Source organism: Aptenodytes forsteri, unplaced genomic scaffold (assembly GCF_000699145.1).
Source record: "Aptenodytes forsteri isolate BGI_AS27 unplaced genomic scaffold, ASM69914v1 Scaffold155, whole genome shotgun sequence".
Classification (NCBI taxonomy): Eukaryota; Metazoa; Chordata; class Aves; order Sphenisciformes; family Spheniscidae; genus Aptenodytes; species Aptenodytes forsteri.
This window is the reverse complement of record NW_008794446.1, coordinates 2933645-2961474: the sequence shown is the minus strand read 5'-3', so window position 1 is coordinate 2961474 and position 27830 is coordinate 2933645. Positions and strand designations below refer to the sequence as shown.

At 39.2% G+C, this 27830-nt stretch overlaps 2 protein-coding genes across 7 annotated transcripts in view; one reads left to right on the top strand and one right to left on the bottom strand.

The window, feature by feature from the left end:
* The first annotated feature begins 413 nt into the window (after window positions 1–413).
* Window positions 414–13602, top strand: EXOSC8 (exosome component 8). Its single transcript, XM_019474843.1, has 11 exons — window positions 414–550; window positions 1948–1984; window positions 3110–3173; window positions 6366–6439; window positions 7005–7050; window positions 8079–8184; window positions 8272–8317; window positions 8573–8669; window positions 9667–9787; window positions 12800–12906; window positions 13389–13602. The coding sequence occupies exons 1-11, from the start codon at window positions 414–416 to the stop codon at window positions 13502–13504; spliced, it is 951 nt and encodes a 316-aa protein (XP_019330388.1). The 3' UTR covers window positions 13505–13602.
* Window positions 13530–27830, bottom strand: part of SUPT20H (SPT20 homolog, SAGA complex component) — a 37092-nt gene continuing 22791 nt past the window's right edge. For 2 of the 6 annotated variants that reach the window (XM_009290178.2, XM_009290180.2), the window contains exons 16-22: window positions 25590–25698; window positions 25200–25358; window positions 23133–23445; window positions 21901–22055; window positions 19438–19493; window positions 15613–15718; window positions 13530–14072 (exon numbers count right to left, since the gene is read on the bottom strand). In XM_009290178.2, coding sequence (XP_009288453.1) covers window positions 13966–14072; window positions 15613–15718; window positions 19438–19493; window positions 21901–22055; window positions 23133–23445; window positions 25200–25358; window positions 25590–25698 — 1005 coding nt within the window. In that variant the 3' untranslated portion in view covers window positions 13530–13965. The remainder of the gene's footprint in view (window positions 14073–15612; window positions 15719–19437; window positions 19494–21900; window positions 22056–23132; window positions 23446–25199; window positions 25359–25589; window positions 25699–27830) is intronic. The other 4 variants (XM_009290181.2, XM_009290183.2, XM_009290186.2 and 1 more) reach the window with 4 other exon arrangements.

The following is a 27830-nucleotide window of genomic DNA, read 5'->3' as shown; positions in this document are numbered from 1 at the left end:
CTCTGCGCCGTCCCCAGCAGCGTGCGCCTGGAGGGGAGAGGGCTCCAGTTTCTTCTCTTTAACTATGATCGCTTTCCTTACGATGCTGTTTCCTCCTGCCGCGTGATCTCCACGGCAGAGGCGGAAGCCCCCCGTTCCAACGGCCGGTTTGCGGTAGGCGCCGGCGCTGGCAGAGGTAACCCCGCGTTACCGGCCGCGGGAGCGCCCCGGCGGCGCTGGGTCGCGGGTGGGTGCCGGGGGCTCCCCGTGGAGCTTCCCGCTGGACACCCCAGCGCAGGACGCCTCATGCCCACGGTGTTGGGCACATTGGGGTGCCGGCTCCGCTTTGGGGCATCCCGGTAAAGGAGATGTGGGCACGCGAGGACACGTCCAGCGGGGAGCTGCCAGGGTGCTGAGGGGGCTGGAGCCCCGAAATGTGCGAGGAGGGGCTGAGCGACCTGGGTCTGTTCAGCCTTAAAAAGGCACGGCTAAGCGCAGGGATCAGTAAGGCCTTGAGCTACCTGGTAGGGTGCGGTGTGGAGAAGACAGAAGAGGTGGACTGTGGATACAGGTTGAAACATGATTCTGAATAGATATTTGGGGGGGAGGTCATAGTGAAGGGTGGTCAACCAGGGCGGCTGTGGTATCTCCATCCTCAGAGACAGTACAGTTGGACAAGGCCCTGAGCGATGCATCTGCTCTGTGTGGACCTGGTTTGGGTGAGGGGTTGGACCCAACACCCTTCAGAGGCCCTGCCAGCCCGAACTGTCCCATGGTTCCTGGAGCATTAGAAGTGGAGGAGGGCAGCCTTCTCTGTCGAAGGGAAGAGATACAGGCAGAACGAGTTTAGTGAAGCATTACACAGAGCTTAGAACAGTAGGGAATTCCTGTTCCTTTTAGAATTGTAGAATGGTTTGGGTTGGAAGGGACCTTCAAAGATCACCTAGTCCAACCCCCCTGCCACGGGCAGGGACATCTTTTGCTCAATCAGGTTGCTCAAAGCCCCATCCAGCCTGACCTTGAACACTTCCAATGATGGGGCATCCACAACTTCTCTGATCCAGTGTCCCTGCTTCTTCCAGATTCACGGCTTAAACATGTGAAACAAGGTTTAGCAAGTGCTCTTACATGAATTGGAAGAGAACAGGCCATGTGTTGGGGTTAAAAAGTGGTAGTACAGGACCAACGTATGGGGAACCAACAGGGGTTAATTCATGCTTGCCATCATGAGTTGTGATACATCTATATGTTAGTTTGCATTTGGAAAACTTGGCTTTTCCAGTTATCCTTTTTTTTTCCCCAGAAGTGTTTATTTTAACAAAACTGAGAAGGCTTTGTTCAAATATTAACAACACTTTTATGAGTGTTTTTTACTTTAATGTTCTGTGCTTAAAATACTAATACACAAATGCTGTTAGTAGTATATAATTAATAATAAGCATTAATTATTTCTCAACGGAAGCACTGCATGAAGCATATTTCTTAATTTTACATTTTCTTACAGATTCTAAGAAAAACTAACATTTCAAGACTGTAAAATTGTTTTAAACCATTTGGTACATCTGGATGCAGTCCTTGAACTAACAAGTATTTCAGACACTGTAATAAAATTACCCTTTCTGCATTTCTTCAAAAACATTCTACACCCTTGTCTCAATAAACACTCCTTTTGAATTAAAACTAGTAGTCAAGGTTATTGTGGTGAAAGCTAGCAGTTTGTGTTAGATGTATGTGCAGGCAGGTTCCTTGTAAGGAAGAAACGTTTTGGAAGTGAATATAGGAAAACATCTTTTTCTTAGATCAGTTTAGAGTTTCCTCATCTATCTGTAACCATACTGCCAAGCAGCTTTGCCGGTCATCTTGGTTCACAAATTGTTTGTTGTTGTAGGTTTGTGCTTGCTTATCTTTTTTGCTATCTCTTACCTACTTGGCAGCTTGCATGTGAACTTCTCTTTCTATTTGTTTTAGAACGGTGGAACCATTGGAATATTACAGAAGATTTTTGGTGAGTAAAACACAATGCGCATGTATAAATTGCTTGTAATTAATTTTTTCTTGCTTGCTTCTGCTTTTCTAATTCGTCTGTATGGAAACCTGAAACTAAAGGGAAAACCAAAAAACTCACTGAGCAGGGGAAAAATGGTCATACTCTTCAGAACGTGTTTTTCCATCTGTCCGTGGCATTGATGGTGCAGCAGGTTGTGTCCCTGTTCAATTTGATGGGTAAATGCTTTTGTTGGCCTCGAAAGGAACGTGAGTTAAATTTGACCAAGATGGTGATGCAGGTTTGTGTCTAGTACAAAATTATGTCAGACCAGGCTTTTAGATGCTACTAAAAATAAATAATAGAGGATATCGCTGCTAACCATGCTCACCATAACTGTGCAGGAAAACCACTGGCTTTTTGGTATATTAGTCTATCCATTACTGAGGTAGTATCGACTTAAAAATGAGTCCAGTATTATTGCAGTCAGTTTTGGTTCTCATAATTGAACCAAAAGTCTTTGCTTTTGAGAAGCTTGAAATTGTGATGAATAATAGTTCAGATCTAACATGATGGTGAATTGGTGCAATTTCTAACTTAAGGTTCAGGTATTATACAGCTTCTGACTGACAATATTTGAACGTTGGGTTTTTTTGGAGGGGTGTTTTGTGGTTTTTTTTTTTTTTTTTTTTTTTTTCTAACATTAATTTTAAGAGCTCCACTAGGTGGGGATGGGGGGGAGGAATCGCCTACAAAATCTAAACAATGCAGACAGGTAGAAACTCTCATTTTAAGGTATTGGTGAATATTCATTCTTGGATGATATTCTAAATCTAGCCTGTAGTAATCTTGAGACAATCAAGAGTAATCTTGAGACAATCAAACTATTGTTATATTTATTTTCTAAATAAATCATAATAAATTAAAAAAAAATAGGGTTTTTTTGTGGGCCTACAACCGCGAACTACGTATCAGTTGATGGAAAACTGGCTAGAATGTGATCAAGTTTTCCCTAGCGTTTTTGTAGCTGCATATTTCTACTAAAAAGAAGAGAATACTATTTTATATGAACTCCTATAGCATAAATACTGGTGTATTGTTTAAAAAAAAATGTTTTCTAATTTGAACATTATAATTTTTGTTTAGAAAGAGAACTGTCGACCCGATGGAAGGGAGTTAGGTGAATTCCGGGCAACCACTGTCAACATAGGCAAGTGCTTATTTGGAATAATAATAATGGGGGAGGTATTATTAATCTCAGATTGTAATAGTGACCTTAATGACTTGCTAATCAGTTTTCTTGGTTCTTGCATTTTGAAACAAGAACGAGGAAGGATTTTTATTTATTGTTTCAACAAGCATTAAAGAGAATGCATGGTACGGTAATATATTTGAGCATTGTTATTCAGTCCTGCTCCTGGGCTGGTGTGCACAGTGTAATTATTCAGTTCTGCTCCTGGGCTGGTGTGCACAGCACAATTTAGGTGGTTGTGGAAGCTTGTCTCTTTCGAAGATCAGCAGCGTATGTTACAGATGCTGAAGGCAGTGTCTAGGCATATACTGACCAGTGCAAAATTGGTGCCCTAGCATCTTGAAAGAGGCAGTGACTCCTGGTTTCTGCTTTGTTCTAAGCTTGATGAGCAACTGTCTCAAGCAGAGGCAAGATACCTCTTATGCAGTGAGCAGCAGCACCTTACCTGCCTGCCTTCTACCTCGTAATTTCTAAAAGTAAAATACAGGTTAGCGTACCAGCATGGAATAGTTGCTGATTATTGCTCAAACTTGACACTGCAGGTCTCTTCCATTGTACAACGCTGCCTTCCGTTAGGTCTTGCTGTAAGTCAACCAGAAGGTGGGCTTACAGTAACCATCTATGATTTCTGGTTTAAAAAAAGTACACCAGGGATCAATACTGGGTGCAATCCTGTTCAACATCTTCATTAATGATCTGGATGATGGGGCAGAGCGTACCCTCAGCAAGTTTGCAGATGACACCAAACTGGGAGGAGTGGCTGATATGCCAGAAGGTTGTGCTGCCATCCAGAGGGACCTTGACACTCTAACATTAATTTTAAGAGCTCCACTAGGTGGGGATGGGGGGGAGGAATCGCCTACAAAATCTAAACAATGCAGACAGGTAGAAACTCTCATTTTAAGGTATTGGTGAATATTCATTCTTGGATGATATTCTAAATCTAGCCTGTAGTAATCTTGAGACAATCAAGAGTAATCTTGAGACAATCAAACTATTGTTATATTTATTTTCTAAATAAATCATAATAAATTAAAAAAAAATAGGGTTTTTTTGTGGGCCTACAACCGCGAACTACGTATCAGTTGATGGAAAACTGGCTAGAATGTGATCAAGTTTTCCCTAGCGTTTTTGTAGCTGCATATTTCTACTAAAAAGAAGAGAATACTATTTTATATGAACTCCTATAGCATAAATACTGGTGTATTGTTTAAAAAAAAATGTTTTCTAATTTGAACATTATAATTTTTGTTTAGAAAGAGAACTGTCGACCCGATGGAAGGGAGTTAGGTGAATTCCGGGCAACCACTGTCAACATAGGCAAGTGCTTATTTGGAATAATAATAATGGGGGAGGTATTATTAATCTCAGATTGTAATAGTGACCTTAATGACTTGCTAATCAGTTTTCTTGGTTCTTGCATTTTGAAACAAGAACGAGGAAGGATTTTTATTTATTGTTTCAACAAGCATTAAAGAGAATGCATGGTACGGTAATATATTTGAGCATTGTTATTCAGTCCTGCTCCTGGGCTGGTGTGCACAGTGTAATTATTCAGTTCTGCTCCTGGGCTGGTGTGCACAGCACAATTTAGGTGGTTGTGGAAGCTTGTCTCTTTCGAAGATCAGCAGCGTATGTTACAGATGCTGAAGGCAGTGTCTAGGCATATACTGACCAGTGCAAAATTGGTGCCCTAGCATCTTGAAAGAGGCAGTGACTCCTGGTTTCTGCTTTGTTCTAAGCTTGATGAGCAACTGTCTCAAGCAGAGGCAAGATACCTCTTATGCAGTGAGCAGCAGCACCTTACCTGCCTGCCTTCTACCTCGTAATTTCTAAAAGTAAAATACAGGTTAGCGTACCAGCATGGAATAGTTGCTGATTATTGCTCAAACTTGACACTGCAGGTCTCTTCCATTGTACAACGCTGCCTTCCGTTAGGTCTTGCTGTAAGTCAACCAGAAGGTGGGCTTACAGTAACCATCTATGATTTCTGGTTTAAAAAAAGTACACCAGGGATCAATACTGGGTGCAATCCTGTTCAACATCTTCATTAATGATCTGGATGATGGGGCAGAGCGTACCCTCAGCAAGTTTGCAGATGACACCAAACTGGGAGGAGTGGCTGATATGCCAGAAGGTTGTGCTGCCATCCAGAGGGACCTTGACAGGCTGGAGAAATGGGCTGACAGGAGCATCATGAAGTTCAACAAGGGGAACTGCAAAATCCTGCACCTGGGAAGGAACAATCCCGGGCACCAATATATGCTGTGAGCCACCCAGCTGGAAAGCAGCTTGACAGAAAAGGACCAGGGAGTCCTGGTGGACACAAGGTTGAACATGAGCCAGCAATGTGCCCCCGCTGCAAAGAAGGTCAATGTAATCCTGGGCTGCATTAGGCAAAGTGTTGCCAGCAGGTCGAGGGAGGTGATCCTTCTCCTTTATTGAATACTGGTGAGGCCACACCTGGAGTGCTGTGTCCAGTGCTGGGCTCCCCAATACAAGAGAGACATGGACATGCTGGAGAGAGTCCAGCAAAGGGCCACAAAGATGATAAAGGGACTGGATCACCTCTCCTATGAGGAAAGGCTGAGAGAGCTGGGACTGTTCAGCCTAGAGAAGAGAAGGCTGAGGGGGGATCTTATCGATGTATATAAATACCTCATGGGAGCGTGTGAAGAAGACAGAGCCAGGCTCTATTCAGTGGTGCTCAGTGACAGGATACAAGGCAATGGGCACAAACTGAAACACAGGAGGTTGCCTCTGAACGTGAGGAAACACTTTTTTTTACTGTGAGGGTGACCAAGCACTGGCACAGGTTGCCCAGAGAAGTTGTGGAGTCTCCATCCTTGGAGATATTCAAAAGCCATCTGGATACGGTCCTGAGCAACCAGCTCTAGGTGGCCCTGCTTGAGCAGCGGGGTTAGACCAGATGACCTCCAGCGGTCCCTTCCAGCCTCAACCATTCTGTGTTGATTCTTTGTGGTTGACTGTAATACAGAGATTCTGTTCCCACCCTGGATTCGTCGAGACTTTGCTTAGCCTACATTTAGTATAAAATGATGGAAAGTAAACACTTTGTGAAGGTGGGTGTTAATCAAGGCCCTTTGAATGGAAAAACAGATTTTATTGAACAGTACTTTCTCTCTTCAGGTTCAATTACAACTGCAGATGGTTCTGCTCTGGTGAAGTTAGGAAATACTACGGTGATATGTGGAGTTAAAGCGGTATGGTTGGTTTTTATTTTAATTTAGCTGTTAGCTGAACTTGTGCATTCGTGTTTAGAATGACTCTCCTGCAGAGTTACAACAATATGCCAGTCAGACACAATTACAGTCTTTCACCTGAGTTACTTTCAGATGTGTTAATATATAATTTAATCGTCTAATCCTACCTGTATAGTCTGAGAACATGTATTTTTGTGGTGTGTATTGTGTATGGGGAAAGATATATACAAAAATAAAGTCTTTGTTATTTCTAGATAAAAGAGAATTCAATAAAATAATTGAAGAGTTACTGAATATTGATCAATAAGTGCATTGGTAATTAGTTGCCTGGACTATTAAGTGCCTTGTAGCCTTCAACTTTACTGCTGGCCTGCCATGAACTATGAGACAAATCACTATTTTTTTAGAAAAAATAGACAGGGACTGATCAAAAATGGCTCTTGTAAATCTCATTGTAATGATAACTGGCAAGAAAATGACCATTTGCATATAGAATAGCTAGAAAATCTTTTTGTACAGAATTCAGCTCTTCATTTTTGTCTTTTTTTTTTTTTTTTCCCTCCAGGAACTTGCTGCACCCGCAGCAGATTCTGCTAATAAGGGATATATTGGTAAGCTTTTCAGTATGGATCTTACTCAGATATTGTATTGCTTCAGCTGAAAGGCTGTAATGATGGGACAGAGTGAGTGTGTTGTGAAGACTTCTTAAAAGAATGAATACTTTCCTTAAAATCAGTTTCCAAATTGACATACAGGCAGTGGTACTTCAGAAATTTCATAATTCCCCCTGCTCTGCTTGTGAGTTTTCCATGTAAAGCTACCTTCTTACTGCTGATTCCAGTCGAGGCTGAAAACAAACCTGCAGCAGGGGGAAGTATGTATGTTAAGAGGGGGAAGGTAGTTCATCTATAGAAGACGGTGGCATGCAAGGTTGTGCAAAGGCACATAAACTTTTGTCTTGAAGTCCCAGTAGGCAAAAAATTTAACTCTTAAAAACAGTGAAATAAACCCTGTTTATTTCTCGGAGAACTGTAGAAGTCCCAGGGGTACATCCTCACTCCTGTTTGGAGTTTCTTTTGAAATGAAATAATTCCGTGGAACTGAGAGCTTAGACTAAATCCCCTTTTTGTAAGGGATCTCCAAAGTATGTTGTTTCAGTGAGCTCGATTATGCTTAGGTTTTTTTCACAACTGTTTATGCATGTTTTTGCTTCAAGTCTAAAGCATCGGGTTTTAATGGTTGATGAAAAGCAGATAGCATACCAGTAAAGTCAGGCAGTGGGATGAAAATGCTGTTGTTTCTTGATCTACCTAAGAATGCTTAACACTTAAAGAAGAGTTTGTGGGGGGTCATGATACTCATAGCAGGATTACAAACAGAAAATCGTAGTTAGGAGTATGTGCCTCTCCATGGAATATATAGTTTCTGAGCACAGAGTACTACCAGTTCTTTAATACAAACTCATGCACAACTTTATTTTTAAGGGGAGAAGTAAGAAGGCTTAGTTGAAAAATTCTTGGTCTTGCCTTTCATCTGAAGTACATAAAATGGTATTAAGAGTGTGTATTGTCTTATTTCTATTTTTGATATGCCATTGCCTGCTTTCTTTAGTTTATGACTAATGATTCTTGCTACCTAGTTCCAAATGTAGAACTGCCATCCCTCTGTTCAACGAGGTTTCGCTCTGGACCACCTGGTGAAGAGGCTCAAGCAGCAAGCCAGTTCATTGCAGATGTGATTGAAAAGTAAGAATCATCTTAATGCATTTAAAACACAAACAACTCTGCAAGACAATTTTCTATTTCTTGGTTTACTCTCTCATTTTATTTTAGTTCACAGATAATAGCGAAAGAAGATCTATGTATTGCAAATGGCAAGGTAAGTTGTGTCCCAAAATGAAGATGGACATACTAACAAGATCACAGTGTTGAGGTGTTAAAGAAGGTATTTGGGGTTATAGGTTGTTTGGTTATTGTTTTTGCTTTTTAGTCGTCTTAGCTTGGTTTATGTCTGAAGTGTAGAAATCATATGATAGAAACAAGTATCTTTGTTCACGTGGCCAGCGTTTTCTTAGATATTGCACCATTTGCTTAGCTGCTGCAGTATCTCACATGCGCAAACCTTTTTTGATAGCTTGCTTGGGTGTTATACTGTGATATCATCTGCCTGGACTATGACGGAAACATTTTGGATGCCAGTGCCTTTGCTTTGTTAGCAGCATTAAAAAATGGTAAGTCTCTGCAGCGAGAGACGCGCTCTGATTAGCGTTGCTTGGAGAAATACGTTAGTTTTGAATCATGACAAATAGGTAACTGCTTCACAGTTCCTTAAGACTGCTTTTTTCCTGTCATTTGAATGCTAAACTACAAAGTGGAAATGGTGGTATGGATGCCATAGGTGTGTAACAACTGGGGAGTCGGATCTTTTTGTATGCGTATTACTACTCTCTTACAAGACTAATAGCTGTTCTGCCATGCGTTCTTCTGTGTCGGAGATCTGAATCTTTCGGCAGTGGTTATAAACAACTTTGATGTCTAGATCGGGGTCTTACCTTGTTAATGTATTTTGTATAGGCAGAATAAGTTGTTGGGGGCTTTGCTTATTTGTCACAACAGAATATTCCTAGCTTAATGCGTTGTAGTTAGAAAAAACTGTTTTACTGCATGCAACATATGGCTTGATTATTCACAGGTATGTGGGTTATAAATGCACGTAGGAGGCAATATAAGGGAAGCTTACAGCAAGGCCTCCTTTTCTAACTGAATTGCTTGCCTTTGAATTCCTATAGCTGCTTTGCTCTTGATTTTCTTGTCTCCAACACTGTATGGGTTGTCAGAGCAAGAGTTATCTGAAGATCAGATTGCACGGATTTTTATATGTCCAGTAGGCTTTTTGGGGAAAAGTACTTTTTGTTAAATATGACTCTAAGAGTATTGTAAGCGTATGGCATTTTGGAAGCAGAAAATGCTTCTGTGTAAGGAAGAATGTTAGCTTGAGGAGAATGCTTTTTCGAATGAGTAGTTCTAAGCTAAATACTTTCCTCGAATTCAAGGAATTTTTTGTACAGAACACCAGTAATGTAGCCAAAACTATTCTGATCTGTTTTCAGTGGCTTACCAATATGGTAAAAGAACAGCCTAAATATTTCAGTAGTCTTGGACATCTCTAGGCCTACTAAAACTAGCAATGTTTAATATTTTACCTTTGTCACTTTTTCATCTCTTCAGTACAATTGCCATCAGTTACTATAAATGAAGAAACTGGTTCATCAGAAGTTAATTTAAAACAGAAGAATCCTTTGATTATCAGAAAGCATCCAGTTGCCACATCATTTGCTATATTTGATGAGTAAGTTCGTAACTGTTTTGTGCTTATGAAAACAACTGTGTATGTAAAAGAAGTGGAAGGCAGAGGACGCTACCAATGATGCTTCTGCACTTCTTACGCACTTCTGCTAGTGGAGAACGTGCAGTCTCAGGCAGCTGTTTCACTTGATCTTAGATCCGCGGCCTCTTGTTGAACTGACCTGTAGTTCTGTGATACGAATGAGCAGGCAGAACAAAACGAAGTCTGTCCAGCTTCTTCCCATGACTTAAAGCAGAACTGGTTCCCAACCTAAAAGATATGCTTAAAAGTACGGGAATAGGTATTACTTTATATTTTTGCAGTATCTTTGGGACAAAAGAATGTTACCAATGCAATTAATGTTTTAGAAGCCTACGTAAATAACTGATATAAAAGATGGTAGTTTTTGAACAGCTTATACCAAGGATTTAGTCAACAGAGGAAGTAAGAAGTAATGGTACAGTTAGAACAACGGAACCTCTGGATAACTGAAAACATAATTACCCAAGATGAAGTATGACCAGCACTATTAAGTCATTGTTCATGTAGGTAAAGAATCTGATTATGAGAATCCAAAACAATCACATCTGATAACTTGACTCCTCACCTGAAGTTGTTTACTGGCTCTTCATTAGTCCAAGTATAAGTATGTGTTCTGCTGCTGTTTATAAGAAATGCAGTTATTTATGGCGGTATCCATTTGAAAAGTAGAAAATGACAAATAAGATGATGTTCACTGTGCTATGAATCTGATTTAAGATTTAGGTATATTTAGAGAGGTGAGGGTAAGATTTAGGTATATTTAGAGAGGTCAGGGGTTTATGGCACATTAATCTGTATTTGCAGAAATGATTAATAGGCCCTTTCATTCAAATATGAGATGGGGTGGGGGGAGCACTAAAATCAAACATTGACCAAGCGATACCTCTGGATAACTGAAAACATAATTACCCAAGATGAAGTATGACCAGCACTATTAAGTCATTGTTCATGTAGGTAAAGAATCTGATTATGAGAATCCAAAACAATCACATCTGATAACTTGACTCCTCACCAAGTTGTTTATAAGAAATGCAGTTATTTATGGCGGGGTACATTTGAAAAGGAGAAAAAGGAAAATCTGTATTTGCAGAAATGATTAATAGGCCCTTTCATTCAAATATGAGATGGGGTGGGGGGAGCACTAAAATCAAACATTGACCAAGCGATTACCAAAACGAATCAAAGCAGAAAGTTATCAGTACTTTACAGTGCTTCTGTTCATTAATACCAGTTCTTGTGGGTCTGAAGTTTGTAGGCTGAAAGTGAGAGAGTTTGGATAGTGTGATAGGCAGACAGTTGGGTATTATTTGCACACGAATCACACATACTTACCAATAGACAAAAAAAGTTGCCTTTGGAAGAAAGCTTTCAGTGACAGTCTGTTGGGCTTTGTTCCCCTCACTGAAACCAACTGTTGTGACAAACAAGTTACTTAAGTCTCCCTTTAGCTCCTAAAACTAAATATTGAGAGGGTGTGTGCCTGTGTGTGCCTCTGTTGTATGGTTCAGGTTGTTTTTTTTTTAATTCTGGTTTATTAGTTTTTCTACAGTTGCTGACACAGCCCTCTAAATAATACGCTTTACATACTCTGGCTTCCAGAGACATTTTTCTTCTTTGTAAAAGCCCTCCTTGAATAAATAAAACTTCTGGGTTGCTGGATAGCGTGGCCATGGGTGAGGAATGCTGGTGCAGAGCGCTGTGCAGCTCCACAGCCGGCTCCTCTGGAGTCAACCTGTACGTAAATAATAAGTCTGATGCATTGAACTCTCCACGTGTGCCAGGTCCCTGTGTCATGATGCAAAGGGCCGATGCTGCACAGTGCACGTGGGTAGAATTAATAAAGCAGTATTTTTGTGTAGCATAGCTATGGACTGATGTTTTTGTTACACTATTGCTATTAAATGGCAATCTGAAACTATTGGTGAAGTTTCAAATTATGCAGAAAACCTTTAATTATGCATTGCATACGAGTTCAAATTGAAAAATTCTTTTACCCTTCCACCTATTTTGTGTAATCAGCTCCTACAGCCTTGCTACTGACTTCCCCCCTTGTCATAAGCATCACTTAGCATAGGTGTACTCCAGCTGCCAAATGGAGTTGATCACATCAATACTAAATTTTAGCTTAACAGTGTCAGCTGAGGCTTCATGAAAACTTCAGCTGAAGTCTTTCCTGTCACGATACCTGCACTTCAGCCAAATGTTTGTAATGGTAGTGATTTTTTAAAAATTATTTTGTAAAGAAACTAAGGCTGAATGGTGGTTGTTCGGCTTTTTTTTAGTTAAAGTTTTTGTTGTTGTGCAAAGTTGGCTTATAGTTTAGATCCACTTTTTTTCTTTTTCTATTAGTTTGCTCTATTTTTAGCTTACTAAATGGTTCAAAACCAACAATATTTAATCTCTTCTAATGATCTGCATCATGTGATGTACGACAGCTTATTTTGGCTGCCTTAAGGAACCCAGTAAATCCATTTTTGAACTATTCCCAGTCTGAGTGGTGCTGGAGTTCTCTGACAAGAAGCAGAGAACTACTTTGGTGACTTTACCATGGGAAGTGAGTTTTGCCTTAAGGTCTACTAGAGTTTAGTGCAGCCTACACCTAAAAACAATGCCATTTTCTTCGCGTAACTATGAAATAAATGACTGCATATTGCAAATGGCAGTTTAATGGCATTTTCCTGCAATACAGGGGTGTCACAAATCTATGAAACTTGGGCATAAAGCTGTATTTTCAACAGCTAGTCTTTTAACAGACATATGCACTTGAATATGTGGAATCCCCCACTTCATTTTTTGTTTTTACTTTTTTAAAATTGGTGCATTTTGGTTAGAAAACAGGTAAGCCTGAGCACTAAATCCACCTACAAGTATGTTGTAAGACTGCGGTAAAAATTAGTAAGTTATGTGTACTTTGCAATAACGTTAATGGAGCAACATACACTAACGTGTCTGCATGTGGTGTTCTTTCACAAGCACATTACTCATTGTTGATCCAACTGCTGAAGAAGAAGACTTGGCAACTGGAACAGTAACTATCGTAACTGATGATGAAGGCAAACTATGTTCTGTCCATAAACCAGGTACTTCCAAGTTTATAACACAGGAACCTATGGAGATGATAATCTTTTCTTGACCTAGACGTTGTTATGTACCTGCTTTTCTTTGTAAAATGTGGGTGCTCTATGATAACAGGCTCTCTGCTTGAGTACTTATTGAATGGCTTGCTCTTGAAAGTCACTTTGAAAACGGTGGCACGACTGAAGTTGTAGGTCCCTGTGATCGTTGTAGGTCCTTTCAGCTGAAATACTCTCTTCTAACTTCAAAAAGAAATCACAGCTTGTCCTACGTACAGCAAAGGACAGATTTTGAGCACGTCTCCTGTTACACCTCTAGTCTGTTTTCTTTGCCTGAGGCTAGAGTTGGGGAAGCTGTATGCTCCCCAGGTGAAAGGTGTTGGTCATGAGAATTACTGTATTACTTAATACTCTCATTTGGAAAACACATTTAGAGATACTTAACTGAAGTATAAATAGAAAATCAAATTGTTCCCTTTAATTTTTAGGTGGAAGTCCTCTTACAGGAGCCAAGCTTCAGGACTGTATCACCAGAGCAATTACAAGGCACAAAGAAGTAAAGAAGCTCATAGACAAAGTAATAAAAAGTATAAAGCCCAAGTGAACAAAAGGAGAGATATTTTTGAAAATGGATTTGTAAAAATTGTATTTGTTACAGTGTTCACAAACCTTTTATACTAAATAAACAAATACCAATACTACATTTACAAAGTTCATTTTTTCTAAAATGTTTTTCACCCTTAGACTATGTACAATGCTGCTGAGTGGTAAAAAATACAAGATAAAACATTCTGTTAAAAAATTAAGTGACTTAAGGAAACCAGACTCTAGCTGCTTTATAGATGAAATCTATAGGGTTGGCTTCCAAAACCAGTTCATTTATTTCAGTGTAACGTCAAGATTTCATTTTCCCACCAGTAATGTAAAACACTGATTTGTTTTTAAGCTTTTTCCTTTTTTATCTGAAAAAAAAAAATCCCCTCTGAATCAATTTTTTATTTTGGGGGGCAGTGAGGGAGAAGCAAGTCTCAGGATTTTGGAGGGGCCGGTGTGCCTCTTTTCCTTTTACTTTTTGAGTGGCTGCCTGAATGCTGTTGATGATGCAGGTGAGCTGCTTGTGCTGCTGCTGCTGCTGCTGCCATAGCCATTTGATGCTGCAAGAATCGCAACTGCTGCCATGAAGGAGAAGGGGGAGAAAAAGCTTGTTAGTGTTGACTATAAAGCCATGTTTCACGTCGGGAAGAATGAGAGGAAGGTGGGGGGAAAAAAAAATGAAAAAAATGAGAAAAAAATGAGGAAGCACCAGGTTGACAAAAGGAATACACCATGTAGTGGGGCAATGAGTACAGTCAAGCAGCACCAGTGGCACAGAAGCCTGCTAAGGGCGTATCTATGATTTTACACATGTACTTGGACAGCTTTGTTTCTTTGCCCTTTCTCTCCATTGCAGTAACTGCAGTAACTCAGCAACTTCAGTGAATGTTTGGGTAACGTAGCACATTTTTAACATAATACCTTTTCAGTGTATGCATTGTATGTATTTTCTGTATGTGTCACAAAGAGAAGACTGTGTGCTAAAAAATATTAAAATACTTTTGTAAAGTTTCTGAATGACAGAATGCTAAAGGAATGCTTTGCCAGAGCTGTTGCTTCCAGGTACTGACTGTAGCAGTGCTACATTTGAACTTCCAGGTGCTTACATTCACGCTATTTTGTAATCTACTGGCACCTGGCAGAGCTTATTTAGATATGTGCCACAAGCACTCCTTGAATGTTAGCAAATCAGGAAGGTGGATGGCTTAAATGAATAAAAATAAATTCAGTGCTCCAAGCTGAGAACCACAGACTTCAAATCTTTCATTATAGAGTTTGCCAAAATTCATGTTTTTTTTTTTCATTTGCGAGACCATAAAGACATTAGTTTAAAAAAAAAAAAAGTCAAAGGGGCAAGATTTTTGGTTTTGGAGCCGAGAACTGTGTTTGTAAATTTATTTATTCATTTTTTTTTAAACACAGTCAGAGTGAAGTTGCTGGATTACTTGTATCTGTTGCTGCTGCTGCTGCAAGGCTTGTTGCTGTTGCTGTTGTAAGGCAGAAGAGAGCTGGAGTCTCTGCTGAGGAAGGCTTTGCCCAGGTCTGTTCACGGCAGAGCCAAGCTGAGACAACACTAAGAAAGCAGAAGGGGAAAGCAGGCAGGTCAAAGAGGTCGGGTCAAGTTTGTCAGGGTCGGGCAAGGAAGACATAGGAATAGAGTGTAACAGAAAAGGGGGATCAATAGAATTAGTTTCAGAGTCAAATTGGAAACAGTGCAGAATAAAGTATACATGATATACATACTGTTAGTTAGAACATAATTAGATTATGAAGTGCTTGTGGAGACACAAAGAGGTTTCTCGTACTGGATGTTAAGCACACAGTTAAAGAAACATTCCTCAATGAAGTTTGGCATAGAAGTTCCCTGTATTTTCTTTTTGTATCAAGTGTGACTTATTTTCATGTGACATTATTATCGATTTACTACACTTAACTGCCAAACAAAGCAGAAAAGTGCACGCTTTGAAAGTCCAGTATTTCTTGTATAATTCATGTGCTGATAATAAATAGGAAGTTGTTCTGATCTAACGTAAGACTTCTTTAAGACCAAACTTCATTTCAGTGTGAATTTATCAAGATACACACTTAACTACAAAAGGAAGCTCAGCAAGCACATACCTGTGGCTTGAGGTTGCATAAAATTCCCTACTCCAGTCAGGTTAATTACAGCAGCTTGTTGGGCAGATAATGCCTGATCTTGATTGGATGGACCTTGGTCAGACCCCTAGCAAAAATGAAAAGCTTGATCCTTATTACCAAACTTTGGTATCAATGAATAAGTAAATAAAGCCAGCGTGAAGGCAAACGTTTGAAGTGCCATTTAAAAACATTTAATTCTACATCTTCCAGTGTGTATAGATACAGGCTATAACGTACAGGCTAGAACGAACAGATGTTGAATGCCCCAAGATGGCTCTGTTTTGGCAGAAATGGTATTATGCCTCTTGCCCAGCAGAAGTCCCCTGTTGTTGTCAACTTCCCTGCAGTCAGCAGAGACTACGATTTATGGTTGTAATCTTACGATGTTTCCTGTCCCACTCCCAACCCCAAAGTCTTCAGGTGACACCTGAAACCATCCATGTGCGAAGGTCCTAATCAATCAAAACATGAAAAGTCTGAAACTTACATTCACATGTTCATACTGTGCCACACACTCCTTAATTTCATAAAAAATACAAACCCTGCTTTTAAAATTTTATTTTCGGAACAGAGTAGTTCTCAGTAATCACTCAAATGGAATTAGTGGAGTCTGATCTAGTGTCTACTGAAGTCAAAGGGTATTGAATTATGACCTTTTCTAGAACTTAAATTATGCATTGATTCATAGAGTGGGGAAATAAAGTATTATATATGCGATTCAAGCAAACTGCATGGCTTATCAGTTGGGGGTGGGGTGGGGTGGCAGGGAAAGCTTTTAAGCTGGTGCATTTCCAGGAGTTGCAATGCTTCTTTAGAATAACCGTAGGAAATAATGCCACTAAGATCTAGGTAAAACTTGACCAAAAGATTGCACGTTAAGAAGACATCATCATCTCGATGAAGATGACAAGACTTACAAAGTCTTAGAACCAACATTTGGGGAAAACCCCTAAGTATGAGACGAGAATGTATATATTCTGTTGGCAGCACAGAAAATTGTTGGTCTTTTTGGGCTTAGTTTTTTTCCCCACTAAGCACTTGGATTACAGCACTGAGCACATACGTTCTTGTCCTTAGTGGAAGCTAAGAAATCTGGTATTCATAATAGCTCATTTTAGGTAATGACCCTAGTCTTACTCTATAACGCATGGTAAGAGAGAAGTTCCTTAGGGCAAGTTAGGCAATGCAGAGACCGATTTCCTCCGGAAGAACTTTCTGCCACAAGAAGGACTGGGCTTACATCAGCCTTTTTGTACATGCCCTTAAAGTTCAATGTCTAGAAAATAAAACCCAATAGTATGAGCTTGCATGAATTTTTTTTAGTAATTCAACTAGTAACTGACATTTGGATTCTGAGACTAAATCTGAAAGTCTCCCATTAAACTGTCCCACATTCCAGAACAAGGCCTGTGACACAGGAGACTATACACTGTAAAAACATTTTAAAGAGGCATCTTCTTTATGAACAGTCTACAGTAGCACAAGCAAAATTGTTATGACAAACTGAGTATCCAGTAGAGACTATTTGGTAAACAGAAGTCTTGCATGTCTGGGAAGACAAAAGATAAAGAACACAAAAGCAGAGCAGCTAGTTTTCCCAAATTGCTGCATTAGTGCTGGTAAGATTTTTAGGCACAGGTAGAACCAACCACTCAAAATTTGTCATTTTGAGAACAGACAGATTAGTCTCCATCAAGACTTCAGACTTCTTCACCGATTAAAGCTTAACACTAAATACAGGCAGCAGTGGAGCAAGCGTCTTAAGATTACAGCTTTAAAGCCAACTGATACTTTCTCTGGTGCAAAGAGAACAATTCTGTTGAACCACAGCAGTGAGGATCATAAGCCAACTCACAGCAGTGTTAAGTAAGAAGTTTTAGTTACTCTAGTAATCCCGACTGTGTTTCTTCTCTGTTCATCTGATGTATCCGCTAGTTACGATAAGCGGGACAATGCTAAGCTGATTTTACACCACTTGTACAGTGGGCTGGCTCTCTTTGTGCTAGAGTAAGACAATGCTGAGCCAGTTGTTTTGTTATAGCTCTTCTATACAGGATATAAATAAAGGAGTATAACCCAGCTCCAGCCACAGCAACAAAGCCACTGCAGTCTTTGCAGTTTGAGAAGGTTTATGGAGGAAGACTTTCCTCCCCCTCTGCTTCAGATCTGTTGTGTAAAGGCTCATTTACTTGTGGAGATGGGGAGAATGGGAGAAACTGTTTCATCCATGCACCCCAGACTGAGGGGCTGTTAGCACACACCTGTTCTCCCCATTGCTGAGGACTACAGGTTGTAGCCTGCTGAGATTGTTGCTGTGGAGAAAACTGTGACAGCTGCTGCTGTTGTTGTTGCTGGAGTGGGTTAAAAATAAGTGAACCACCTGGAAGCTGTTGAAGATTAAAAACAAAAGGCATAATTCAATCAAACTGCTGAGCTTCCCACTGTCCTAGGATGAGCATGACATTAGTAATGACATACTCCTTGGAGGTTTTTTGTTTTGGTTTGGTTTTTTTTAAAATCCTTTAAAATGAATCAGTTTACAATTGCTGTTGTTTGTGAAAAAGCCTTATGCTCAGAAAACAAACCTGCATTAGAGCAAGGTATTTCCACAGGAAAATACATTTTTATTATTTAATTAAAATAGTAGAGATTGTAGTGATACTAGAAACGTAAAGGCTAGTCTTCAAAAGCACTGTATATTATTCTCATTTTCAGAATATTCCAATGAATTTTAATAAATGCTTCCATTCAACAAGCTACAAGGTCTGATGCAAAAAAAAAAAAAGTTGAAGTGAAACAGTCATGATTCCTCTCCCTCACCCCAACTTTAATTGCACTGATTTCAGCCAAATTATTCTTGGCTTATACAAGTGGCAGAGGTAGCTTGAAAAGATGTACTTCAGCATGGAATCACACAAATACAAGCATTAAATTTTATAGAAGAGGTCTACTCCAGCATAACTGCCTCCTGTGCCTGCCCTTTTCCATGTTTCTGGAGTGTGTACAGGAGCGGGAGGAGGAAGTAGCAGAGCTACAGTTCATCTTTTACTGGTATTAATTTTTTGAAGCATGGTGCAACATTTGTGGAACACTGAAGCTGCACTTCTGCACCTGCTGTAACTTGCAGCTGACTTCGAGATCCAGGAACTACACCCGGTTCCACAAACACTCCCTGTTCTGCTTTTGAATGGAGTTCTGACATAATAAGCAACTTTTGCTCACGTTTGTATTTGTATGTATGCTTAGTGGAAAGAAAACGTTTACAGACCTTCTAAACTCCCTATCTTACATGACCTTCTATTTCCATTACCAGAAGCTCTTTAAAGCTATTACTGCACCTGCCTGTGCATGTTCAGCTCAGCTTTTAGGCCTTGTATGTGTAACCCCTGAGTGATTCCACTGTACTGTTTTGTACTTTTAAAATAATCATAACTTCAGTTTAAAGACTGATTTGCAATAAAAGCTTAGGCAAATCCTGAAAATAGAAGACTGTGTTTTAGGATTAATCTCTTTAATTCAAATGTCAGCATTTTTAGACTGCTACTGAGAACACTAGCTGCTTTGTTGTGAGCTAAGGAAATAATTTTGAGCTAAGAATATAATTTCCACCTGGCATCTTTTTGGAAGTAGCTTTTTCTCTTGTTCTAAGTGTTTTAAATAAGCAATTAAAATTTGCAGTAAGTGGTCTGTCTGATCAACTGGCTTCAAAGATCTGTGGGGGGCAATGCAGTAAGCAGCACTAAACACGTCTCTAAAGAAAATTAAGAAATTATCATTATTATTGTCTCCAAGTATATCAATTACCTGTAGAAGATTTAAGGGCCGAAGATTTGATGCATTTTTCAAACCAAAGGGGCTGCCTGTTAAAGAAAACATCTTTTTATTAGTAGGAAGTCTTTACTTAATTATATATGTGTGTTGCAATTAATACCCCTTTCCACTGGGATAATTTCTAAGCATTTGGAAGAAATTGGAAAACTGGCAAGTTTAAATTTTATACTTAATACAATGCTGCATTTTCCGTAATGTTGAGAAGTTCATAGTTATCCAGTTTCAAAGTTAGAGAGCTGACTAAACAGAAGGAAAACTGTATCGCTACTAAATACTGTACCCTGTAACCTATAACCAGTTAATGCATTTAAACAAAGGTGAAGGTGGAGAATATCATAGCAGTTATTCTTCAGTGATTCTTCTTTTGGCTTTAAAAAGTTTTACTGTTTGTACGGTAAATCCAGAAATGTCCAAGGGCTCAGTGAAATAACAGGCTCTTGGTTTCTCAATCATTAACAGAAAACAATCCCACCCAAAAATCTTAGCAACTGCCCACCACCCTCCAAGGACTTCTGGCAAGATGTATCTGACTTGTAGAGCTTTTGGCATTATTCCACATGGCACTCTTCAAAGCTATGCTAAAAAAGATGTACATGTAGTACGCTATGAGTTGGGTATAGAACTGATACAAATGCTCCAGTAAAGCAGCAGCCGTCAAACAGAATCCCCCAGAGGTCTGCCACCAACCTAGCTCAGCTCACTACTCCCATCTGTTACATGGGCGACAGCGTAGCATGGAAAAATCTGTGACACCAAACTGGTAACGGTTGATAGTGATTGAAAGGACAGAATTAGAATTAAAAGTGATCCTAGGGAATTGAAGAAAGGGTCCAAGAATCAATAACATTGAATTAGAAGACGACAAATGAACAAGTACAAAATTGTGAGTAACTAGCTTTGTGTCTATACAGCAAGAAAGGACATGAGAAGTTACAGCAAGTCACAAACATATCCAAATCATCCATATCACCAACTACAGAACACACAAAAGAAAAGAACCTCTTCACACAGTTTACATTTATAAAACTCACTGTCACAAGATGCCATAGATGCCAGAAATATAAATGGGTTCAAAAACCAATTAGATAAATCCACAGACTAGAAGTGTAGCACAGGATATTAAGCACAAAGATCCACGTGGATAGTCTTCAGCTGAGAAAGACTCAAAGCTGTAGATTGCCAGAAGAGGTACACTTGCATACAAGGGATGTTTCACTTCACACTTTCGCCTCATCTTAAACTCTCCTCTAAGTATCCTCTAATGGCGACTGTCAGAGACAGAATATAAACTGGATGGATTTTTGGCCTAAACCAGTAAAGCCATTCTTAACGTTAATGTAATGCTGTTGCGAAAAATACAAATAAAAAATAGGCAGACCTCATTTGGGGAAATGTTAACAGGAATGTTGTGAAAGAGATGAGATGCATTTATTCTCCTGTGCTCCACAGTGGTAAATCAGCCAAGCTCAGGCTTGTGTCCAGTTTTGGTTATCACATTTTAAGAAGGATGTAAGCAAATTGGACAGTCTAGAAAAAAGTGACAGGATTATGAAAGATTTGAAAAATACGACCACCTATCAGAAAGAGAAGACAAATGTGGGACATGACAGCATGTTTGATACTTAGAAGGTAAAGAGAAAGGGTGAACAACTATTTTTCATGTCTGCAAGGAACAGGAGAAAAAAATTAATTCACAATTAAGGAGATGCACTGCAATTAGAAGGAAACATTTTGTACGGATAATGAATTACTCCAAACAGCTACCGAGGGAGACTGGAATCTTCTGTAGTGAAGGTATTTAAAGCCAGTTTAGATAAGCATTGGTTCAGTATGGTTTAGACAGATCTGACTCTGCCTCAGTGTAAGGGATGGGTATCTTGAAGTCTCTTCTATACTTCTGATTCCATTAGCATACATTAGGGTTTTTTTTGTCTTTATTATTTTTTCAGAACAAGCAAACTAAGAATTTAAATGCTGCTGTAATGCATATTGAGGCATACAGATTTATATAGTCATATTTGAAGGCAATAAGGAACTGATTAATTGTCCTACTAGAATAAAGCAGTACCACTGACAGAATAAAATGCCCTGCATGCTTAAAAAGGGATGCCTCTTTCTAAGTTCAGTCATGCCTTTTTTCTGGCAGTCATCATTATTAACGTTGCATTTGAATTTGGAGTTTATCTCAAACTTCCTACTAAGCATACCAAACAATCCAGGTTTAGACCTTTCCCCAGTCTAGCTCCTCAAAATCAGTTTCAAACAATCACAAACATAGCCTACACTTTGAATGCAAAAATATGTATGTTGTTCCGGAGCTCCAGCCATCAAATACACAATCTATTTACACAGTGGCCACTTTCGCCCATTGTTCTCACAACATGTTTTCACACTGTCCCTATCTGAAGGGTGGCTTTTCAGCTTATTCACACTAACCTGCTTGAGAGGCAGACTGCATTGCAGCAGGCAGCGCACTTGGTACCAGACCTCCTGATGGTAAAATGCCACTCAGATTTATACCTGCAGGGGCTATGGCACCAGTGTTGCACCCCAACATAGGGTTTGAACCACTCATCAGTGTCTGTGCTCCACTGTAGAAGAGGAAAGACAACACGTCAAACCCAAGTGGTACAAGCAAATCTGAGTAACTAAATTTTTGCCCTCTGTCTCATGACAAGTAAATCAATTGTTTGCTGTAAATGGGATTATGGATAAAGCATCAAGGCAGCTTAAAAAATTATTATGCCTAGGGTATAACAAATACGTAAATCAATATTCTTGGTATAGATTAATTTTTTTCTTTGGTATAAATTATGGAAAATAAACCACAAGTGGTTCTTTTATTCTAGAAATACTGAAAGATCAATAGAAAGATTCAAAATGGTTGTACTATGATAACAAAAAGTTAAGGAACAGGTTTGTGTTTTCTTGTTGCACTATAAAAAACCTCTCTAATTAATCAGCAGTGATCAACTGCTGAACACCTTGGATGAGTAATTTAAGTGTCTGATACTTGCATCGAAGCACACTGTGTGTCTTACACTGACCATTTTATATTGATCACAGAATTTAGTCTAAAAAGCAGTTCACATTATACCACACAATCTATTCTTGACAGCAGCATTTATTTTTTTAAACCACAAAATGAGTTTTAAGGATCAAAGAATGTTTAACCTCAATGTTTGATTAAATTGTTAGAAAACAGATTTGTTGTTTCCTTGTATTTTATATACAACTTTTCATTCATAGGCATTTTATTATCAAATCTCTTTCCATTTTTCATTTAAAGTGGTCTGCATATGATATTCCACTTCCTCTCTGATCAATAAAAAAAGTTTTCAAACTTAAAGAGCAAAACCTCAGAAACCACTTAAATTGAGGTTAAGCCTTATGAAATTCAACTATATGCATCCAAAAAGCTGAAAGCACAGTTTTCTTAATAGACCTTTTCAATATTCTGATAGTAGGTGCCTTATATTTGAGAAATACAAATAGTTTCTAGTCGCTCTTCACTTTATAATTACAAAGTGAATGACCTTTTTGCACTGCAGATCCTATTCTAATGGATGCTGGACAGTCCTGTACCACTCCCACCCTCCCCACCCCACCGCCCCAACAACCAACCCACCCAGGGCAAATTAAGAAACCATCATAACAAAAAAACTTACCACACAGAGCCCACTACATTGATGAAGTTAAGTCCTGCGGGGTTTGCCATGACCTGGGTGGAGGTTGTTCCTGTAGTAATGGATGTTACCATGGTGGAAAGAGGAATGGTCATTACAGGCAGTGCCTGGCTCAGAGACATTTGCTGCTGAGCAAATGGGGTTAACAAAGTGGGCTGAGGGGTGAAGCCTGAATCTTGGGGAGTAGGGGTGGCAGAAGGGGTAATAGGAGTTGAGCTCTGAGCATCAGGAGGGTGTGGGGTCGATGAAGGGGTGTTGGTTGGAGTAGGAGTAGATGGTTTAGGAGTTCCAGACCCTGCTCATTGAGAAAAATAAAAAGTGCTAGTTTGTTACAAAAGGCCAGTCCTTTTTGTATAATAAGGTTAATGGAATCTTATTTAGCACTGACAATTTGTTCCATTTTTTAGACTGCAATGTTAATTTCTACATGACACGAGTGTTGCAGCACGCATTCATTGTTAAGGATGCAGTATCACACAGAAAACCCATTCTCCATGCTCAATTCCTTAAGCCATACACTGATTTGTATCCTACATTGTCCTTCCATAATTTATCATACATTAAGTCATAACTCCATTCAGAAATACTTAAATCAAACAATTTCTTATTGACCTTTTTAACCTAATTAATGTTTTTGTCCTAAAATGTTAAACATAAAGTCTATATGCACTGCCTGCACAATAGCATCGTGTTAAAAACACATCATGGAAAACAACAGATTCAACAAAGAACATATACTATTTCAATAATCATGGGGTTGATCTAAATTTCATCAGATAGCTAAACTCCCATTTGCCAGATTTTGATCAAATAAAAATATTTTAATATTTAAGAACCAGAGAATAATACTGCATCTTTAAAAGTTACTGTGTAATTCCTTCTGCTTAAATGTAGCATGTATAGCTGTATTTGTTGTGGATGCAGTAAGCACAGTTTATCAACAGAAAAACAAAACAAAAACCCCCAAAAGCTTGAGGTGGTTTTTTGTTTTTCCTTTTTTTTTTAAGCTTCTTTCACGTCCTGCAGAAAGAAATGAAATAGATGTGAATGTCCAGCTGTTGTGACCAGAGCCTTCAAGTTACAACTGTGTGCAGCAGATTTACACAATTCATAGCACTAACATAAAAAGAGTAAATATGTTAGAAGAAAACTTGTTAAAAAGTTTTCTTTTTTTCTTTGTGCAAAACAAGAAGGCAGAAAAGTTACACCTTTTGAGCTATCCAGATTTAAAATTATTTAATGCAAAAAGCATATTATAATACTGTGCAGGATACTGGAATGTGCAGTATACAATTATTCATAAAAACCCTGAAAAACTGCAGCTATGATTTCTCTTTGTACAAATCTGTTCACGAAATGTCTCAAGACACATACATATTTAAAAAATGTTTATGATCTATAGCTATAATTACAATGATCCTGTCAGTTTTAATGAAAATACTTGAACTAGGATGTCACTTATTGAAATTTACATTTTAACACCTGAGAATATGGTGCTATCAGCAGCAGCAGCATCACCACCACACTTGCAATCAGCAATGATTTGTAAAACAGTGTAGGAGTGTTTTAAAAAATCATCTTATCGTTTATTGTATCACCACCTTGGGACTGATCAGATTATATACATACATAGAGATACAACTGCACCAGCTCCTATAACATTTAAAAAACCAGATGCTTAAATTATGTAAAGGCAAACTGATCTAACATACTGTTTTTACACTGGAGGAAAAAAATCTACACTTTGGAATTTTATCTCATCACATCGTCTACCAGCCTTTCATAAATGAGGAGATCATACTAATCGCATAAAATGTATTAAAACGTATACACAGAGGGTGCATACATATATACAGAAAAAACAAACACAGTTACAATAAACATAAAATACATACAGTGAACAAGAGACCTGCCTAAAGCTGCACAACTTATACAATTTAGGGTACACTGTACACTTAAGTTTCATCATTCCACAGGTTAAGAAGTTTATCTCAGGAAGCATTTATGCAAAAGCCTAAGATTTAATGGAGAATTTAGGTCGTGACTCACTTTGTGAAGAGCTCGCAGGAGACATGGCAGCTGGAGAGAGCATGCTAACTTGATTAAGATCCATAGATTGTTTCCGAGAAAGACCAGGAGGCTTAGAAGGAGGAGGAGGAGTTGGGGATTTTAGATGGCCACTTGACTGTTGTGGACTAAAAATATTACCTGAAAAAGCATAATTAAAATACATTATTGTTCTCTGAGTACATGTTAACTCGAATATTTGTCATGATACAATTTTGTGAACAATATAATCAGAAATCAATAAAATGATGCTCTTTTCACAGAGAAGATATTAATTTTTTTTTTAATTAAATCTTTACTAAAGAGATATCACGTCATTTTACAATAGGCAAAACATATAGAAAGGAGACGCCCAAGTCAATAAATAATTACCTGAAGAGCTACTTCCTGAACTTGAAGGTAATTTGATGGGAGGAGGTCGGTGTTTTACACCTTTCCCCAATACTGAAGACTGAACAGAGCCTGATATACTTTCTGGCTGCTAGGAGGAAAGAGAAATTAACACTACCACAGCAATAACGTGAGCTTCCACATATTTGACAGAAAAGACAATTCAATTAATTTGTATTAGACTTCTCAAAACCATGACAAAATTCCTTTCAAACATTTCAGATTTTTATTTATTTATTTTAAAAAGATAGCCTATGACTGACTTTTCAGATAAAATGCTTACCATCAAGAAGCAGCTTGAAAGTGCCGGTAAAATTTAAACCGAGAAAAAAAAAAATTAAGGAGTTTCACTTTTTTCTGCAATTCTGAAATCCTTCTTAGTAACTTTTCACAAATGCAAGAGTGTCAGATGCATTTTAAACAAAAGGACAATTTGGTCTTACTTGAAAAAATTACATGATTTCATTCATTTACCATCTGCATACATCTGCCATTTCCAACCAATAAGGATTTAGAGAACAGGATCAGATTTCCTGATTCTGGGAGTAGGAATTTAAATACGTTCAGGAAAATCCCATTGACTTCAGTGGGATCAGAACTTTACCAATCTTTTTAGAGGAAAGGTGCTCCCTTTCTGTTTGTTCTTACAGCCTACTTATCAGGTTGTTTGAGCATAAATTAACTTCAGCTAATCAAGTCTGTAGTTCCCAGTCACTCACAACAGACCCTAAATCCACAATTCCAATAGCTGACACTGTCAAAAGACTCCACAGTGGAAGACATTTACAGTTACAGTCTATATATTTTTAACTATAAAGCAGGTATCCCATAAATGAAAGTAGTGTCTAAACAAACACACAGTTCAAAAACTGCTGAAACTAGAAAGTGAGGCTCTCAGTACACTGAATGGAACATTTCAGTGCTGGAGCCTAAATTAGATGTGCATGGGCTAACAAATCAGAGCATCCACCATTGTGCAGAATCAACCTTTTTGGATAGCTTAGCTTCCACTGATTCTCAGTAGTAAGAGACACTCCCTCTACATGTTTCTAATTGCTTGCTTATAAAAAAGAATCTTTTGAGGAAAATTCTGAGGATTGCCTTTCCCTTCTACTATTATAAACTGCTTTCTTCATTCTGGAAATAAAGACTAATGCCCCATTCAAAAGACGACTAGATCTTTAAGTAGAATAACCTGAGTAACCTCGGTCCAGCTTTTGGTGGGGGCTTGGACACCCGGACGAGATGACTTCCAGAAGTATCCTCCCACCCTAAGTTATTCTATGATTTTTATATATATTAAAAATATATATTATATAATATATATTAAAAAAATACACACACATGCATGCATATGTCTGTATGTGTATACACACATACAGAAACACTCATATTCCTTTCTGCAACTGCCAGCCTCTGCATGCTGCTCTTCTGGCTGCCGCCAAGAACTACCTCTTTCAGAGCAACGCTGTTGCAGTTTAAAGTAGATATTTGGGGAAAGATGTAGCAAAGGAAATAGCCCAACGGATAGAAAATTCATTTACTAGCTGGAGTGTAAATACAGTTCACCACCAGAATACTGAATCTGACCAACAAAGCCAGAAGCAGCAAGTAAAACACAAGGCAATGCTAACTGCCAATGTGATGCCCACCTACAAGAAGGGCCGGAAGGAGAATCTGGGGAACTACAGGCCTGTCAGCCTGACCTCGGTGCCGGGGAAGATTATGGAGCGGTTCATCTTGAGGGCGCTCACAAGGCATGAGCGGGACAACCAGGGGATCCGGCCTAGCCAGCAGAGATTCATGAGAGGCAGGTCCTGCTTGACCAACCTGATCTCCTTCTATGACCAGGTGACCCGCCTAGTGGATGAGGGAAAGGCTGTGGATGTGGTCTTTGACACCATCTCCCACAGCATTCTCCTAGAGAAGCTGGCGGCTCACGGCTTAGACAGGTGTACTCTGCGCTGGGTCAAAAACTGGCTGGACGGCCGGGCCCAGAGACTTGTGGTGAATGGAGTTACATCCAGTTGGCGGCCGGTCACGAGCGGTGTTCCCCAGGGCTCAGTACTGGGGCCGGTCTTGTTCAATATCTTTATCAATGATCTGGATGAGGGGATTGAGCGCACCCTCAGTAAGTTTGCAGATGACACCAAGTTGGGCGGGAGTGTTGATCTGCTCAAGGGTAGGAAGGCTCTGCAGAGGGACCTGGACAGGCTGGATCAA